General features: G+C 42.2%; 1 protein-coding gene across 3 annotated transcripts in view; it reads left to right on the forward strand.

Annotated features, from left to right (window-relative positions):
• The first annotated feature begins 4,718 nt into the window (after positions 1 to 4,718).
• The window catches only part of LOC111237374 (netrin-G2-like), a 71,846-nt gene continuing 58,044 nt past the window's right edge, over positions 4,719 to 18,520 (forward strand). For all 3 annotated transcript variants that reach the window (XM_022766452.1, XM_022766453.1, XM_022766451.1), the window contains exon 1: positions 4,719 to 4,987. In XM_022766452.1, the coding sequence (XP_022622173.1) occupies positions 4,769 to 4,987 (219 nt within the window). In that variant the 5' untranslated portion in view covers positions 4,719 to 4,768. The remainder of the gene's footprint in view (positions 4,988 to 18,520) is intronic.

Genomic DNA, 18,520 nt, shown 5'->3' on the forward strand with positions numbered 1-18,520 from the left:
TGTCCGACCAAATGCGAAATATGGGCACAATCTCCACTTCTGTTCCTGAGTTATGGCATTGAATAATGGCCAGGAAAGTGTTTTTACAGAACATTATGATGTCACAGTTGACCTTTGACCTTTTATCATTTTTACATAATTTTAACCTATTAGACATTTGTGTGGACAACACTTTTAAATTCTTCCATATGTTGTCATGTATGAAAAGACCCAAAAGGAACACTGTGAGCAGACTACCTCATTACCATGAGCACATTATTTAAACAGCATTTGCACAGGAGTGATTCTGCCCTGTGCTATTTGATGGTTGGTCACTATAACTGCGATCATTACAAGCATTTTCCCCTGTAAAAAGAGTCACAGTGACCTTGACCTTTGACCACCAAAATCTCATCAGTTCATCCTTGATACCAAGTGAATATTTGTGCCAAATTTGAAGCAATTGCCTCAAGGCGTTCCTGAGATATAGCATTCACGAGAATGGGACGGATGGATGGAGCAGAGGCCAAGGGTCAAGCTCCAACTAAGCTGCAATTCAATAGTGTCTTTAATTGGACCACCCTGCATCCTAAATGCCCACATTTTCAGACACCACACCTCAAGTTTGTAAATGACTGGACCATGTGTTGCGCTATGTATCCCTGCTGCTCAGGAGCTGCCAGGAAGCAGAACCACACTTCCAATTCACTCAATTATGGCAAATAAACTACATTTATTACATATACCATTATTGCTAAAGGAGGCAGAGGAATAATTAAAACATAAGACACACCAAGCAAGAGAGAGCAGGGGAGTGGGAGGGAGAGAGAGAAGCCACCTATAACTGCTAAGCTAAGGAAACTAGCACATCTGAGTAGCATGTAAACAAAAACGCCAGCAACCGGAAATGAGACAATACGCTTACTGCTGCAATAAAAGCCCTGTTAAGAAATAATGGTTTTCAGTATACTGAAACACTGTAGGGCTTTTAATTTGAAACAGTTACATAAAGTTTGGAGTTTGCATTAATATGTAATGCAGTAACTTTAACAGGGCAAACAGGTGAGGATCAAAACCAGGCTTCGTACTAAAATACCACTATGACCAATTATACTTATCAAACTGAGGGAATTAGAAATAAAGGCCTGTTACCTTCTGACGTTACGGTAAATAAAGGCCCTGCTCACTATTTGAGGAAATACAGTGACACCCCCGGAAGATGTAATAGAAACTGTTTGCACAATGGTGTAACATCATCACTCACTCAACTCACTCAGTCACCAAAGACTACAGGACAATCGCAGATGTAGTGAATGCCTGTAGTCTTTGGTTTTTGTTAGCTGAAATTTTAACTCTCACCAGCCACATTTCTCTGCTACCTACCCACTAACTAACAGTTAGCTAGTCACCCCAAACCACATTTTATACATTTATGTAACTGCCCTGAGTTCAAGATGAGCTATCAAAATGTTGTTACATTTTACAAGTAAAGAAAAGAGAGAGATACAACAATTATTATTTTGGACACAACTAACACAAGGACACAGGACTCAAACTTTGAAAACCTATTTTTCACTTCACAGTAAGGAATACATACATATTCTTGTGTTGCAGAAGAAGTTTTTTTCTGCTTTCCTATAATTCTGTTTGCAACTCAATAGACCACTGAACAATAGAAATTCTAACAACAACAACAACAACAACAACAACAGAAATCTGATGAAACTGACGAATTGTGAGTGTTTAGATTTATGCTAGTTATGTGGCTCTGCTGCAGGATGAAAGCATTACACAGCCTTGCATCGGCTCTGTTTAAATGTGAACTATAGCATATAATTAAACTATAAGTTCAGATCCACTCATAATTCTGCATAATAATCCTGTAGAGAATTAAAATGACATATATTGCAGGCTGAAGAAACCACAGAAAAAAAGTTAATATATCCACAAAGTATTGTGTTATTTAATGTTAGACGGAATTTTAAGGTTATTGTACAGGAGATGAATAATGCAATAAAGTAGGATAAGGTCACTATATTGCACCGCATACACGCTACAAGTCCCGGGATAGTATTAAAGGAATATAAATTTTTTTTTGATGCAGGGAGTTCAGCCTCCATTAAAGCATCGTGCAGAGCGCGTTTTAAACATCTGGACATTAAAGGCGAGAGTAAAACAACACCGGGTCCCAGTTTTTCCTGCTGGTCCTTTAAGCCGAGGAAGGTGCAGACCGGACCTGGTGGGGAACAGTTTGGAGCAGGAGCGGAGTAGGGAAGTTGCACCGCCCCGGTTCAGGCAGCAGGACTGGAGCAGATAAAAGCTCAGATAGTGATTGAAAGTGATGGTAAAAGGATTTAGCCTCGGCATTAACTGAGAGAGGGAGAGAGGGAGAGAGAGAGAGAGAGAGAGAGAGACAGAGAGAGAGACAGAGAGAGAGAGAGAGAGAGAGAGAGCGGGGGAGGGAGTGAGGAGAGGGAGGGAGGGTGATATTTTCCATAAAGCCTTTTTTTTCTCTCTTTCTTTCTGCCCTTGAGCATCCCGGGTACACCCGAGCTTGTAAAGTAGGAAGAGGAGGAGGTGGAGAGGGGGGCAAGAAGGGCGGGAACAAGCATTTGCTCAAAGTCAATATTTTATACTTTTGATACTCCTTGACGCTGGATTTCAGTCCTCTTTTCCCCGCCGTTGCCAGATCTAGGACACCGATCTACCGTGCGCAGCCATCCACGGTGTGATAAAAAAGTATCCGGCAGAAGGCAAAAACAAACAGCGAGCCGGGCAGGCAGATAACGGGAGCACAGTGGGGACCGCGGCGGGGAACGAGTACAGTGGATGATCGGGAGGATCTTTTTGGCCAAAGAGGGGGACGTGCACATACTCCATCGCCTGGCAAAGTGCTGACCCGTCTCACGGATGCACGTTAGAAGTAAGTGCTTTATCTGACGTGATAAAACATCTCGCAACACGATGCATTCTGCTAAAGCTCTTTGAAGTCTGCACCGAGAAGCTGCTCCGAGTTATACACACAATGTCCGGACCACTCCAGGGTAACCAGAGTGCTGAGGACACTTTCAGCTTAATTTACACAATGTTAGACAAACGCATTAATGCATTAATGTGTGAATATATAATAAACATATAGTGTGAGCGATGCTGCAGGGTGGAATGCACTACTGGGGGAAACTGACACACCCCTACAAGACTGTCAGTGCCAGGAAATTGCTTTGGCGACTTCACTTGACAACTGAAGTAAGTCAGAGTCCACAGGGTAGCGTGGGATAGGTTGCGCAAGGACCTGGCTTTCTGTCAGTGTGGGATGACGGTCGGATTATGATCAATGAGTCCACGTTGCAAAAAAAAAAAATGTCACTCATATTTATTCATTTATTCATGTATTCAGTTTAAAATCGAGTCATAATTTAAGTGAATAAATCTGACAAGACCTACTTCCACTGCAGTTTGTTTTGCTTAAAGTTTATTATTAAATGAACGACATAGGCTGAAGTAAGACAGGGTGATGGACAGGCCTGTAAACAAGCTCCCAAGATAATTGCATTTGTTTTGAGAAAATTATTGAAACAAGTTAAATTTGTGAGGGAAATTCTCTCCTTTTTTGCATATTTTCTCAAATTTTAAGAAAACATATGATCCAGGCTATGAAATGTTATAAATTTCTTGCAGTGCATTTATTAAATAAACATCTGTAGCCTCCATGTCCAGCAATGGAGACCCATATGAGCAATTACAACTCCTGCACGCACAGGCGGCACCCGGCAGAAGCACGTGTTTTTACGCACAAGGTTATCCACACAGTGCGGTGCTTTTTAGTGCGTTTTTTAATGTGCAACTCTCCATGTTAGATTTCGCCGACTCCACCGCAGGTTTGAGGTGGGTTCAACCAAATGTTGTCTTCCTTATAATCAGCTGGCTGTGCCATACATTCACTTAAAAGTTCTCCTCATAGCCTGCAGAGGAATGTGACGCTAATCACCGCAATTTACTCCATAATAATTCAAGAGTTAATTATACTACAAGATCCACCCATCCACATGTATATTGCAAAGACTGACATTAAACTTTTATTCATGCAAAAGAGGAGGACCGTGCAGGATAGATTTTATCTCACGTTGTGCTCTGAAAAATATGACAGGAGTATTCCTGCATTTACAGAGAGATTACAGGATGATGATTCATTACTCATCGCACTAACTCCCTGCTTCTCTCACATTTGTCCCCATTTTGCCCCAGGACAATCAGGGGAGTTCCGTCAGTCTGAAACGTCCAATGGATATACCTGAAGACGCAGCAAACTCTCCTTCCTCTTCCCCGACCTGCTCCACTGCCTGCCTGCAGGACACCGCTCTCTGAGACATGGATCCGCGTTAACATCTCCCACCCAACTCCCTGCAACACTATGGTTAAAGTGTATGCCGAGATTAATCTCTGTAACATTATCCGCCTCTCCATCTACCGCCCATCTTCCTCAGGAAGTCAGCCGTCAAAACAACAAAGTGTCCCTCTCTCGGCTCTCTGGGGGCCGTCGATATTTGTGAAGAGACACTGAGTGAAAGTTGCCGATACAGTGTTCTCCTGTCATATAGGGAATTTATAAGCCTGGAGGCGAGTTGTGTCACTTTACCTGCACCTCCCCATTCACACAGTACAGCAGCATGGTGGTAGGGATGTCTACGATTTCCTTATGATCACCGCTCCATGCGCTTCACCTCTCCTCTGAGCTCCGTGGCCCCCTCACCCTGCGCCGGACCCCGCTCCAAACACCCCCCAGCCTGCCATGCTCCTCCAGGCCGTATTACTGCTGCTGCTGCACTGCTTGGCCTCCACTCTGGGCCAGTACGAACTGTGCAAGTCCCTGGTGAGCACGGATGAGGGCTCGGTGTGGGAGTATTACGCGTGTCAGCCAAAATCCGCGTCCATGAAAGACTACATGCGGATCAAGGTGGATCCGCCCGGAATCACATGTGGAAACCCACCGGAGAGGTTCTGCACTCTGGTGAGTTCATGTCGGGACTTGTATTGCATCTTTTACACTTTAATTATTAACTTTAAAATATAAAGAAAGAGGAATATTTGAAAGTGCAGAGAGAGTATACACAATGCGAACGTGCTTCACATTTGCAAAGCTTCATTAAAATACACTTAAAATATAGTTTAAAGTGTAAATAGTTGAAAAAGAATATTTGGGGAATCACCAAGATCAAAGGGTCATGCAGTTAAGATGTAGAGTGACAACGTGAAAAGTGATGACTCGCAGAAAAAATGGTCTAATTAAGGTCAGAGGAGAATTCACACTAAGCTACAGGGATCTAAAAGGGATGACATGAGTGCAGTGACTTGGCTTGGCCCGTGCTCCCTCAGAGAGGTTTGGAGGTGTTGTTTACATTAGTATGGACTTGGCATCCTGGGATCCGGTTTGATTTGGGCTTCTAGAGGACCTCACATTTCCTCTTGTAAAATGCACATGGCCGGACCTTTTTAGTTCCAAGGACAGTGAAGGGTGAGCCGCAGGAAAACTCGTTAAAATGTCTGCTACAGCAATATTTAAAACACTTTAGCCTGCAGGCTAGTTCCCATCCCGGCTAATGTAGGTGTAATAATTTCAAATAAGGGTTATAAAATCATTGTGATCCTAAGAAGCCTGCAATTAAGCTTCCCCCTGCCTCCTCAGTGGAAAGTTTTATATTTGAATCACAACATTTGAGTTCATCCTCACTGTTGTCCACTCACTGAGTGCTGAAGGTGCAAGGCCCGTCTCAACAGCCATGAGTCAAAATTTCACAAAAGGTGTTTCTAGAGTGTGTTTAGGCCTGTCTATGTCACATTATACAATCATGTCATGCTGTTAATTAGCTGTTTGTATTCTGTGTGACTGGAGATTTGTTACCTTGAGACAGATTTTATAAACAACCCTCCAGCCCAGTCTCCCTCCCTTCCTCCAACTGAAAGTAATAACAGTACTTGGGGTCATCTGACAGGAGCAGGAAAGGATATTGTGCTCCTTGGATACCTAATGGTTAATGATTTGTTTAATGTAGAAGTAGCGGAAACCACTGTCGTCTTCAGAAAGCCTCTCCGATGACTTCTCTTGAGAGGGGAGACGGACTGAGGCAAGAGAAAGGTGGGGGGGGGGTGAAGAAAGATGCTCACTGCCATAACGTATTGACGTCTGCCCCCTAATGGCCCCGGCCTGGAAACTTCTATAACTATGTTTCTGAGTGAGCAATGATGAAATATTGATGGGCTCCTTAATGGGCTTCCTTACAAGGGTTGGCCAGCGTCGCTCCATCCCAAGGATCCAGAGTGTGCTGCCCGGCTGATGAGAGAGAGAAAGAAAGAGAGGGATGGAGGGTGCGACAGGAAGGAGTCTGGCCTTAGTCAGCACTTTTACATCGGACGGGATCTTTATAGTGGAAAGTTTTGGTTCTTCTCAGGTCATCTGCGGCTATGGGGATTGAACAAGGCACCCTAGCGCACTAGCTGGGGATTTAGAGAGTGAAGACTCCGTGAGATGAAAGTTTACTTAAGAAGCCAGGGATGTTAGACTCAAATTCCTACATAATGAGAAAGCAGAGTGGGTTTAATTCTTATTTGAAACATTTTTGGCCATCTTGTAGGATCCTGTTCTGGCATGTAACAATCTATATTTTTTGCATACATTTTTGGTTAAGAATCACAGAGCATCTAGATATTATCTACATTATTATCTTCCCCTGAAAGAGGATTAATCTGTCTGAACACACTTCAGAAGGGAATCAAGGCTATTACATCTCCTCTCCGCCTTTTCTTTTGGACACACCAACGTGGTATTGGTTGAGGGTTATTGGTATACAGATCATTTATTTTAAGGCATTTTTTTTCTCCTCTTCCTCTTGCCACCGGATTTGGCAGCTTTACAGAAAAGCCGGTTTCTTATCTAATTGGTGTACATTTACATTCACTCACTCATTCAGCAATCCCACAAGTGAAGGGAAAGTCAGGGTACTGGAAAAAAAAGACTGCATCACCCAGTGCGCAGAGCTGCTCATCCTTAATAAGACTTGAGACATACTGCGGAAGATGCAAAATAATTTTTTCACCCCCTTCTCTCACCCTATGAATGCTACAGTGTGTTCGTAAAAACTATGGAAGAATTCACTTTTGGGGTTTTTGATGTTGAGGCATACTGTAGCTTCCCCTGCTTGCATTGGTTTACAGTAGCTTTTGGTCTCTCCATCTCCACAGGGATGCATTTTTTCTACTCTATTTATCTCTCTTGTTCCCTGGGAATGCAGCATCTTTTCTCCTCAGCCAAACAGGCCAGCATGTTGGCTTCTTTCAATATGACGGGCTTCCAGCACTTTGACAAAGATGCTACTGTCACTAGTGCTGTGTTTGGAGCTTCAGTAGTTTCTTAGTAGTTTCTCTTTATGATAGCTACTATAGGGTCTTAGCTTGCAGTTGACGATGATGGAGTAAGGAGGTTTGAGGGGGGTGAGGCAGTGTGTTGCAGAGGGGGATAGCTAATGATGAGGGAGAGGTGAGGAAGATCCAAGCTTAGCTAAGCAGAAAGATGAAATCAGACCACAGTTCCACAGTTGTACACACTGTGTCGATATAAAAATGCTGCATTCAAAAAGGTCTCGCTGTGCTGTTGTTTGTTATTTCACTTTTTTGGTTTTGAACCGAAACCTTCAATCAGACGTCTCCCTTGGGGCCGGGAACAGAGAGCAGCCGAATGCAAATGGGATGCGTGCATGAGTGCAGGAATGTACAGTGACGTTAACGGGGACCAGCAGGTGTGTGTGAAGCATGTGCACGAGTTGGCCGACAGCGCACGGTAGTATGTCTAAGAAAGACAAAAAAAAAAATAAAAATAACACACCTTCCTGTTCCACAACACATTTGCCTGTTTTAGAAGGTAGAAATCAGCCAGCTCTAAAAATAGACATGAGAAGAGAGAGAAGCCGCGCAGCAGCGGAAGGGGAGCATGCAGGAAGGGGAGGAAGATGGCAGCTGGTAGCGTGGATCAGTGCTTCCCAGACTGGGCCTATGGCCATACCTCATACTCCCTGCCCAGTGTAGTCCTGCCAGGTCCGGCTGGCGTGCCCTGCTCAGCAGTGGGCCTTCAAGGCCATGCAAAAAGGGCCACCCACACCCAGCAGTGGGCCATCCCTGATGCACCACCCTGGGGTAAAAGATAGCCCAGGTGGCCAGTGTCCTAATAATACACCCTTGGAGGTGAATTTGGGCACAGCGTGAGCAGATCTGACAGTGTAGGGCATAATTAACGAAGGGAACGGAGAGAAAGAAACAGGCAGCTACAGTAAAGAGAGCGACAGAGACTGTGACTGTACAAACAAGGGAGGTGGGGGAGGGTGTAGTGATGTAATGGCATGGCTTGCTTCCCCATTAGGACACAGTTGAAAGTGATCAGAGTGTTTAGATGTGTTGGCAGAACCGGAGGATAGTTATAAGTGAGATTTATCCCCGACTCAGGTGATACTAAGAGGGATTGGCCGCAGGGGCTTAGACAGACAGAGGTGAACTTAGCAAACCGCCATGTCTCTCCAGTCAGGATCTCAGGACTGATAGTCGTTTGGTGAGGACAGACCTTATGTATTGAAGCTTCAGAGCCAGTGTTTGTCGATGTGTGGGAGAGACAGACTAGATATATTATTTTGTCAAACCTATTTATGTCCCTTTTGATTACTGTTCATGACTACATTTTGCTGACCACCTCCGTTGCAGAGATTTGGCAATAAAGAAAAGGGTGAGGAGCAAGAGCCTCCTATAGCTTTCTAAAAAACTAAAATGCAACAGAATCAATCTCAAAAAAGAAACATAGAAAGCAGTCCTGTGGCAGTGCCTATAGGTAAGTATTTCAGACTATTTCTGTTGAAGTGTTTAGAAAGCTGTAGGAGAATCGATGCTGTATAAGATTCAATGCCACATACGGCAAAAACAATGTTGTGTCAGGGCAAGGGGTGTGATTTTCCTATTTCCAAAATCTTTTAAAAATACTTTTCTAACAGAATTTCCAATGAATATATTCTGTTTACTTGCGGTCAGACCCGGAGGCAAATGTTGGAGATGATTTCTGTTAAAATTTTCTGCAAATCCATAGGAGACTTATGCTCCTTGCCCCAATTGACATTCTTCCGTAAGTCTACATTTCCCCAAAACCTCAACAATGGAAATAGTGGGTAAAAAAAAAAGTTTTCCACAAACATCTTCAATAACACTTCAGCTACTCAATTAAAGGGGAAGTGTGCTGATATTACTCATCAAAGTCTGTTTACAGGTGTCAGGGAGTATTACTGCATATGTGACAAAAGTTGTATAAAGCCTGATGAGCCTCCATGAAACCTGATAAATTGCCTCAGGTGATGTCACTTGAGTCAGCGTCAATTGGGGCTGGAGACCAAAAATTAAAAAAAGAAAAACAAACAGATAATGTAGAGAAGTGAGCTTACTAGACCTCTGTAGCCTGCTCTTCATCACTGCTTGAGGCTACAGTAGCCACAACACTGAAATCTCTGACTGAACTATCATCAGTCAAGTTTCACTGTGGGCAACATAGGAGACAGGTTTTTATAATGAAGTTAAATGCATGAAATAAAAAAAAGATATTGCTGGTTCAGCAGCATGTTATAGGAGTGTAATGCTAAATCAGTGAGCTACTGTTTAAGAAAAGCAAATTATGAAATAATATAAAGATCTCTGACGCACAATCCACATCTCAGTTGTCTCAAAGCTTAGACTTCATTCCTAGCTCATCCGTCTTACTTTATCTACATCTCCTCCTCTGTGATTGGTTTAGATTTAATAACATAAGACATCAATAAAAGATAATGGCTTTTTACCTAAATTGACATTATCAGTGCACTTCAAGGAAACAGTAACTCGTCCTGATATTTCGTTCGTACCTGAATTCCAGGAAGAGTTCCTAATATAACTCGTCCTGGTCTGACTGTGGTGATCTGAGCAGGACGAGCCACTGCTGCTGCTTTGGAGCAGCATGGTGTCCCCACTCTGTCCTTCTTCCCTCCTCCTCCAACACAATCATACATGCCCACAGTAAACATTTACTTTTGCTTGCACGAACACACACAGACATAAACAACACACACCGACGCAAACACACACCTAAGACACATCTACACTTGCCAACTGCTGTTTTGTACTAAGTGAGACATTTTACAGCAAGCGAACAATCACTGTTTCTGGTAATTAAAAGGCAGGTATGTGATTCATAACTCCACACATGTACTTCACGTACACTTGTTCCAGGAAACAACGCACATACACACAGATACACCATCTTCACTCAGGATAACGAGAACCTCCAGTATGATGGAAAAACCCTCCAACAAAATAAAAGATTAACGTTATAAGTGAAAAAGCAATATCCCTTTCTCTTCTCCTCTGTGGCCTTTTTAATGGGAGGGTCATTTCATTTGATGTTTCTCCATAACAAAATAAATTGTGTTCTCTGAGTGTGTGTCCCTACCTTTATTCCCCTTGCTAGCAATATACCTTAGAAACTTCTATAAGTGGAGGAAGAAATAAAGAGGAGACAGCGGGCAAGGCGGTGACTGGAAATATTTTGGGAGGACAGAAATGTTCATAAAAGTGAGGCAGGATGATATGCACAGAACAATTGTCTTCATGCTTTACTGGAGTGTAAATGCATAATGGCAGATTTCTATTTCCATAAGCAACCAGTAATGTTTTGTTACTGCTGTTGTGTTCAAAAACAGTGCAATAATTCACTTCTAAGCTGATGTTTCTGTAAGATGATTTTTCAGGTCAGAGAGCACACTCATTTTTTAGTCACAGTCTCACAATCACAAACGCTGCAGAGATAACTCAGAGATGAATCAGACTTGAGCACTTGAGGAGTTATTAATGAGTGTTTAGAATCACATTGTTATCCCGCAAGTGAAAACAAGGAAGTCACTCATGGCAGGGGCATCATGGCGGCTGTTGTCGTGGAGACAGGATCCCAGCGAGGATAATTGCTGGAGGGGCTTAGCAGTGCGGGCCACCTGCCGCAGCAGTTGGCCCGGGATCTGTGTGTGTGTATGTCTGTATGTGTGTGTGTAAGAGAGAGTGTGTTTGTGTGTGTGTTCACATGTGGAAACCCCACCGGAGAGGTTTCTGCACTAATGGTGAGTTCATGTCGGGACTTGTATCTTGCATCTTTTACACTTTAATTTATTTAACTTTAAAATAATATAAGAAAAGCAGGAATATTTGAAAGTGCAGAGAGAGTATACAATGCGAACGGGGTGCTTCACATTTGCAAAGCTTCCATTAAAATACACTTAAAATATAGTTTAAAAGTGTAAAATAGTTGAAAAAGAATATTTGGGGATCACCAAAGATGCAAAGGGTCATGCAGTTAAGATGTTAGAGTGAACAACGTGAAAAAGTGTATGAACTCGCAGAAAAAATGGTCTAAATTAAGGTCAGAGGAGAATTCAACTAAGCTAAGGGAATCCTAAAAGGGATGACATGAAGTGCATGTGACTTGGCCTTTGCGCCGTGCTCCCGTCAGAGAGGTTTGGAGGTGTTGGTTTACATTAGTATGGACTTGGCATCCTGGGATCCGGTTTGATTTTTGGGCTTCTAGAGGCCTACATTTTCCTCTTGGTAAATGCACATTGGCGGACCTTTTTAGTTCCAAAGGTTACAGTGAAGGGTGAGCCGCAGGAAAACTGCGTTAAAATGTCTGCTAAGCAGCAATATTTAAAACACTTTAGCCTGCAGGCTGTTCCCCATCCCGGCTAATGTAGGTGTAATAATTTCAAGATAAGGTTATAAACCATTTGTGATCCTAAGAAGCCTGCAATTAAGCTTCCCCTGCCTCTCAGTGGAAATTTTATATTTGAATCACAACCATTTGAAGTTCATACCTCACTGTTGTCCACTCACTGAGTGCTGAAGGTGAAAAGGCCCCGTCTCAAAGCCATGAGTCAAAATTTCACAAAAGGTGTTTCTAGAGTGTGTTTAGGCCTGTCTAATGTCAGCATTATACAATCGATGTCAAATGCTGTTAATTAGCTGTTTGTATTCTGTGTGACTGGAGATTTGTTACCTTGAAGGAACAGATTTTTAATAAACAACCTCCAGCCCCAGTCTTCCCTCACTTCCCTCCAACTGAAGTAATAAACAGTACTTGGGGTCATCTGACAAGGAGCAGGAAAGGATATTGTGGCTCCTTGGATACCTAATGGTTAATGATTTGTTTACTGGAGAAGTAGCTGAAACCTCACTGCAGTTTCAATAAGAAAAGCCTCACTCACGATGACTTTCTCTTGAGAGGGGAGACGGATGAGGCAAGACAGAAAGGTGGGGGGGGGTTGAAGAAACGATGATACAACATTATTCGTTCTGCCATAAATAAACGTATTTGACGTTCTGCCACCTAAATCGGCCCGGGATCTGGACTTCTTAATAACTTAGATGTGTAAGTGAGCAAATGAATGAATTTCACCACTTGACATGGTATTATGACAGCTTAAACACAGCTGTAACCATTACATCAAAAAGACAGAGTCAAACGACACCAACATCTCTCTCATCTACCCAGACTAACCATGTATTATCTATATATTATTTTATTTTAAAACATTTAACAACAATTAGTTAATTCCATACGATCTGCCTCAATTAATGATTGTAATTTACATTCCATGTGTTCTTACGCAAATGTATCAAGGTTTTTCCTGTAAATCCCGCTAACTCAAATTTCTTTATTTTCTTCACTCCGTTTAATGTCCATAAGACTTAAAGACAGTGACTAGAGTTATGTGGTCTTGTAACACTCATAAGGCTGGGTTTTTTTTTGGTTACAATTTTTTAAACGGACCAATTTACTGAAAAACCTTGACTTGGGTTAATGTATCATAATTACAATAACATCTGCTAACTTTTTAGGGTATCATTAATAATTAAGTGGAAATTTTGCTTTCAAAAAGCCAAGCTAATTGTTTAGGTGGATTGAAACTTCAGTGAAATGCCCTTTTTAAATGCCCAAACAATGACTGAATCCAACAGTTTAATTATATAGCCTCTAATTTTATGATATTTTTGATTGGGCTCTCTATTATGTTGGTTTCTCTCAGCCTTGACAAACAGTGGTGACTGCTCAGAAGCTCTCCGACTATCACATGTTCTCCAGGGATCAGAGTGATTGTGATGTGCGGATACAGTTTCAGCCACTCAGAGATGTAGGCAGAGATGATTAGATGTAGCGAGGAGAGATGGATTGGTGTCGATCAAGTGTATAAGGAAGTCTGGCCTTAGCCTATGCGAAAATTGTTAACAATCGGACGGGATACTATTATTAGTGATCACAAGTTTTAAAGGATTCATATAATACAAGAGTACATTTCTTCGGTTCTATGGGGATTTTTGAACGAAGGGCACCGCTACGCACTTATCGTGCGGATATTAAAGAGAGTAGAGAACTCCGCTAGCACTGATAAGTATAACACAATTGAAGTGTCAAAGAGGATAGATATAAGACTCACTATCAAATTCCTTATCATAATTCTGAGAAAGAGCTAGAAGTGGGATGTATAAATATCTTTATTCTTCATTAACAGTTTTTGTGCCAGGTCACTTGTAGGATCCTGTTTCTGGAAAGTGTAAACAATCTAGTAAAGCTTTTTTGCATAGCATTTCATGGTTGTACAGAATCAAGTGAGCGTCTGAGTTAAGATAGGTATCTATTCATATTTATATCTTTCCCGCGACAGAGGATTAATCTTGTTGAATACACTTACAGAAGGGCAAATTCAGTTTTTGCTCTATCTATATCATTTCTTCATCTCTCATCACGCCTTATTTATCCATATTTGGTCCTCACCCAGTCATCATCACAACTACTTGTGGTCATTGGTTGTAGGGTTAGTTGCTACTAAAGATTTTTCTTGTACAAACCAGTTATTTTATGTTCTTTAACTATTTCATTTTTAATGAGTCATTTATATATAATACAGGAATTATATTTAGTTCTTACAGTACTCTCTCCTGCAATGCCAACCTCATTAATCAATGTTTTATGTTTAAATCTTTTTATTTCATTTGTATGCTGGGATTTGGGCAGCTTTACAGTAAAACCGGTTTCTTAATCTAATTGTGTACATTTACAATTCACTTTTCACTCATTCAGCAATCCCACAAGTGAAGGGAAAGTCAGGTACTGGAAAAAAAAGACTGCATCACCCAGTGCGCAGAGCTGCTCATCCTTATAAGACTTGAGACATACTGCGGAAGATGCAAAATAATTTTTTTCACCCCCTTCTCTCACCCTATGAATGCTACAGTTGTGTTCGTAAAACCTATGGAAGATTCACTTTTTGGGGGTTTTTTGATGTTGAGAGCATACTGTAGCTTCCCTGCTTTGCATTTGGTTTACAGTAGCTTTTGTCTTCCATCTCCACAGGGATGCATTTTTTCGTAAACTCTATTTATTCTCTCTTGTTCCCATGGGAATGCAGCAATCTTTTCTCCTGCAAGCCAAACAGGCCAGCATGTTGGCTTCTTTCAATATGACGGGCCTTTTCCAGCAACTTTGACAAAGAATCTATGTCACTAGTGCTGTGTTTTGGAGCTTCAGTAGTTTTCTTAGTAGTTTCTCTTTTATGATAGCTACTTAATAGGGTCTTAGCTTTGCAGTTTGGACGATTGATGAGTAAGAGGTTTGAGGGGGGTGAGGCAAGTGGTGTTGCAAGAGGGGGAATAGCTAATTGGAATGAGGGAGAGTGAGGAAGATCCAGCTTAGCTAAGCAGAAAGATGAAATCAGACCACAGTTCCACAGTTGAGCACACTGAGTGTCGATAATAAAATGGCTGCATTCAAAAAAGGTCTCGCTGTGCTGGTTGTTGTTTATTTCACTTTTTGGTTTTGAACGCGAAACCTTCAATCAGACGTCTCCCTTGGGGCCGGGAACAGAGAGCAGCCGAATGCAAATGGAATGCCGTGGCCATGAGTGCAGGAATGTACAGTGACGTTAACGGGGACCAGCAGGTGTGGTGTGAAGCAATGTGCACGAGTTGGCCGAACAGCGCACAGGTAGTAATGTCTTAAGAAAGACAAAAAAAAAATAAAATAACAAACACTCTTACCTGTTCCACAACACATTTGCCTGTTTTAGAAGGTAGAAATCAGCCCAGCTCTAAAATAGACATGAGAAGAGAAGAAGAAGCCCGCGCAGCAGCGGAAGGGGAGGATTGCAGGAAGGGGAGGAAGATGGCCAGTCCTGGTAGCGGTGGATCAGTGCTTCGCCAGAACTGGGCCATATGGCCATAACTCCATACTCCCCTGCCCAGTGTAGTCCTGCAGGTCCGGCTGGCGTGCCCTGCTTCAGGCAGTTGGGCATTCAAGGCCATGCAAGGGCCACCCACAGACCCAGCAGTGGGCACATGCCACCTGATGCAACCACCTGGGTTAAAAGATATGCCCAGGTGGCCAAGTGTCCTAATAATTACAGCCTTCTTGGGGAGGTGACATTTGGTGCACAGCTGTGAATGCAGATACCGAACAGTAAGTTGCCATTTGGGCATCAATTACTCACCCGAAAGGGAAACGGAAGAGAAAGACAACGACCTGGGGCAGCTACAGTATCAAGAGAGCGACCACTCACCAGATGACCTCTTGTGACTGTGTTAACCAAAAAGTCAACATCGTGTAGGGCTCTGGGGCATGTGTGTAGCTGAGTGTAAATGGTATGGCCCCTTGCTTTCTCTTTCTCCACTGTCAGCGTTACCACCTATCGTATGAAATGTGAGTCACGAGCTTGACACTTGTTTTAGACTGAGATTTTGCACGACACGCTCGTGCAGGACTCAAGTATATATCTCATGAGATTTATCCCGACTCAAGTGGGATTACTAAGTAGAGTGATATTTAGGACACTGGCCAACCTGGGCTAGCGCTTTGCATGGAGCGCCCTCTAGGGATCCGCTAGACGCAGCAGTCGAGACGTATAGCGAGACACAACCGCCTGCGATGTGCTCTCTCGCAGCCTCAGGATCTTTTCGCAATGAGAGTAGGCTCCGTTTGGCATCGTAGCGTACAAGAACAGCGTTGAGTCGTACTGCTCCAGCCTCTGGAAACGCTGATCGCGAGTGTCAGAACTGTGCTGTTGGAGAGAGCAGACTAAGATCAAGGGAAGTATGAAAGTGGTAATGTTGTGTCATACACTAGATTGTCACTCAGTCCTTTTCTTGAAGCACTTGTAATTACTGCCTCTACAGCTGTATATAACTCACATGTCTTGCTCCATCTTTTCGACTCGCACCTTCCGTTGCAGAGATTTGGCAATAAGAAAAGGGTGAGGAGCAAAGAGCCTCATATAGCTTTCTAAAAAACTAAAATGCAACAGAATCAATCTCAAAAAAGAAACATAGAAAGCAGTCCTGTGGCAGTGCCTATAGGTAAGTATTTTCAGACTATTTCTGTTGAAGTGTTTAGAAAGCTGTAGGAGAATCGATGCTGTATAAGATTCAATGCCACATACGGCAAAAACAATGTTTGTGTCAGGGCAAGGGGTGTGATTTTCCTATTTCCAAAATCTTTTAAAAATACTTTTCTAACAGAATTTCAATGAATATATTCTGTTTACTTGCGGTCAGACCCGGAGGCAAATGTTGGAGATGATTTCTGTTAAAATTTTCTGCAAATCCATAGGAGACTTATGCTCCTTGCCCCAATTGACATTCTTCCGTAAGTCTACATTTCCCCAAAAACTCAACAATGGAAATAGTGGGTAAAAAAAAAAGTTTTCCACAAACATCTTCAATAACACTTCAGCTACTCAATTAAAGGGGAAGTGTGCTGATATTACTCATCAAAGTCTGTTTACAGGTGTCAGGGAGTATTACTGCATATGTGACAAAAGTTGTATAAAGCCTGATGAGCCTCCATGAAACCTGAATAAATTGCCTCAGGTGATGTCACTTGAGTCAGCGTCAATTGGGCTGGAGACCAAAAATTAAAAAAAGAAAAACAAACAGATAATGTAGAGAAGTGAGCTTACTAGACCTCTGTAGCCTGCTCTTCATCACTGCTTGAGGCTACAGTAGCCACAACACTGAAATCTCTGACTGAACTATCATCAGTCAAGTTTCACTGTGGGCAACATAGGAGACAGGTTTTTATAATGAAGTTAAATGCATGAAATAAAAAAAAGATATTGCTGGTTCAGCAGCATGTTATAGGAGTGTAATGCTAATCAGTGAGCTACTGTTATAGAAAAGCAAATTATGAAATAATATAAAGATCTCTGACGCACATATCCACATCTCAGTTGTCTCAAAGCTTAAACTTCATTCCTAGCTCATCCGTCTTACTTTATCTACATCTCCTCCTCTGTGATTGGTTTAGATTTAATAACATAAGACATCAATAAAAGATAATGGCTTTTTACCTAAATTGACATTATCAGTGCACTTCAAGGAAACAGTAACTCGTCCTGATATTTCGTTCGTACCTGAATTCCAGGAAGAGTTCCTAATAATAACTCGTCCTGGTCTGACTGTGGTGATCTGAGCAGGACGAGCCACTGCTGCTGCTTTGGAGCAGCATGGTGTCCCCACTCTGTCCTTCTTCCCTCCTCCTCCAACACAATCATACATGCCCACAGTAAACATTTACTTTTGCTTGCACGAACACACACAGACATAACAACACACACACCGACGCAAACACACACCTAAGACACATCTACACTTGCCAACTGCTGTTTTGTACTAAGTGAGACATTTACAGCAAGCGAACAATCACTGTTTCTGGTAATTAAAAGGCAGGTATGTGATTCATAACTCCACACATGTACTTCACGTACACTTGTTCCAGGAAACAACGCACATACACACAGATACACCATATTCACTCAGGATAACGAGAACCTCCAGTATGATGGAAAAACCCTCCAACAAAATAAAAGATTAACGTTATAAAGTGAAAAAGCAATATCCCTTTCTCTCTCCTCTGTGGCCTTTTTTAATGGGAGGGTCATTTCATTTGATGTTCTCCATAACAAAATAAATTGTGTTCTCCTGAGTGTGTGTCCCTACCTTATTTCCCCTTGCTAGCAATATACCTTAGAAACTTCTATAAGTGGAGGAAGAAATAAAAGAGGAGACAGCGGGCAAGGCGGTGACTGGAAATATTTTGGGAGACAGAAAATGTTCATAAAAGTGAGGCAGGATGATATGCACAGAACAATTGTCTTCATGCTTTACTGGAGTGTAAATGCATAATGGCAGATTTCTATTTCCATAAGCAACCAGTAATGTTTTGTTACTGCTGTTGTGTTCAAAAAACAGTGCAATAATTCACTTCTAAGCTGATGTTTCTGTAAGATGATTTTTCAGGTCAGAGAGCACACCTCATTTTTTAGTCACAGTCTCACAATCACAAACGCTGCAGAGATAACTCAGAGATGAATCAGACTTGAGCACTTGAGGAGTTATTAATGAGTGTTTAGAATCACATTGTTATCCCGCAAGTGAAAACAAGGAAGTACTCAAT

The sequence above is a fragment of the Seriola dumerili genome, unplaced genomic scaffold, assembly GCF_002260705.1.
Source record: "Seriola dumerili isolate Sdu_G_001 unplaced genomic scaffold, Sdu_1.0 BDQW01000853.1, whole genome shotgun sequence".
NCBI classification, from domain to species: Eukaryota; Metazoa; Chordata; class Actinopteri; order Carangiformes; family Carangidae; genus Seriola; species Seriola dumerili.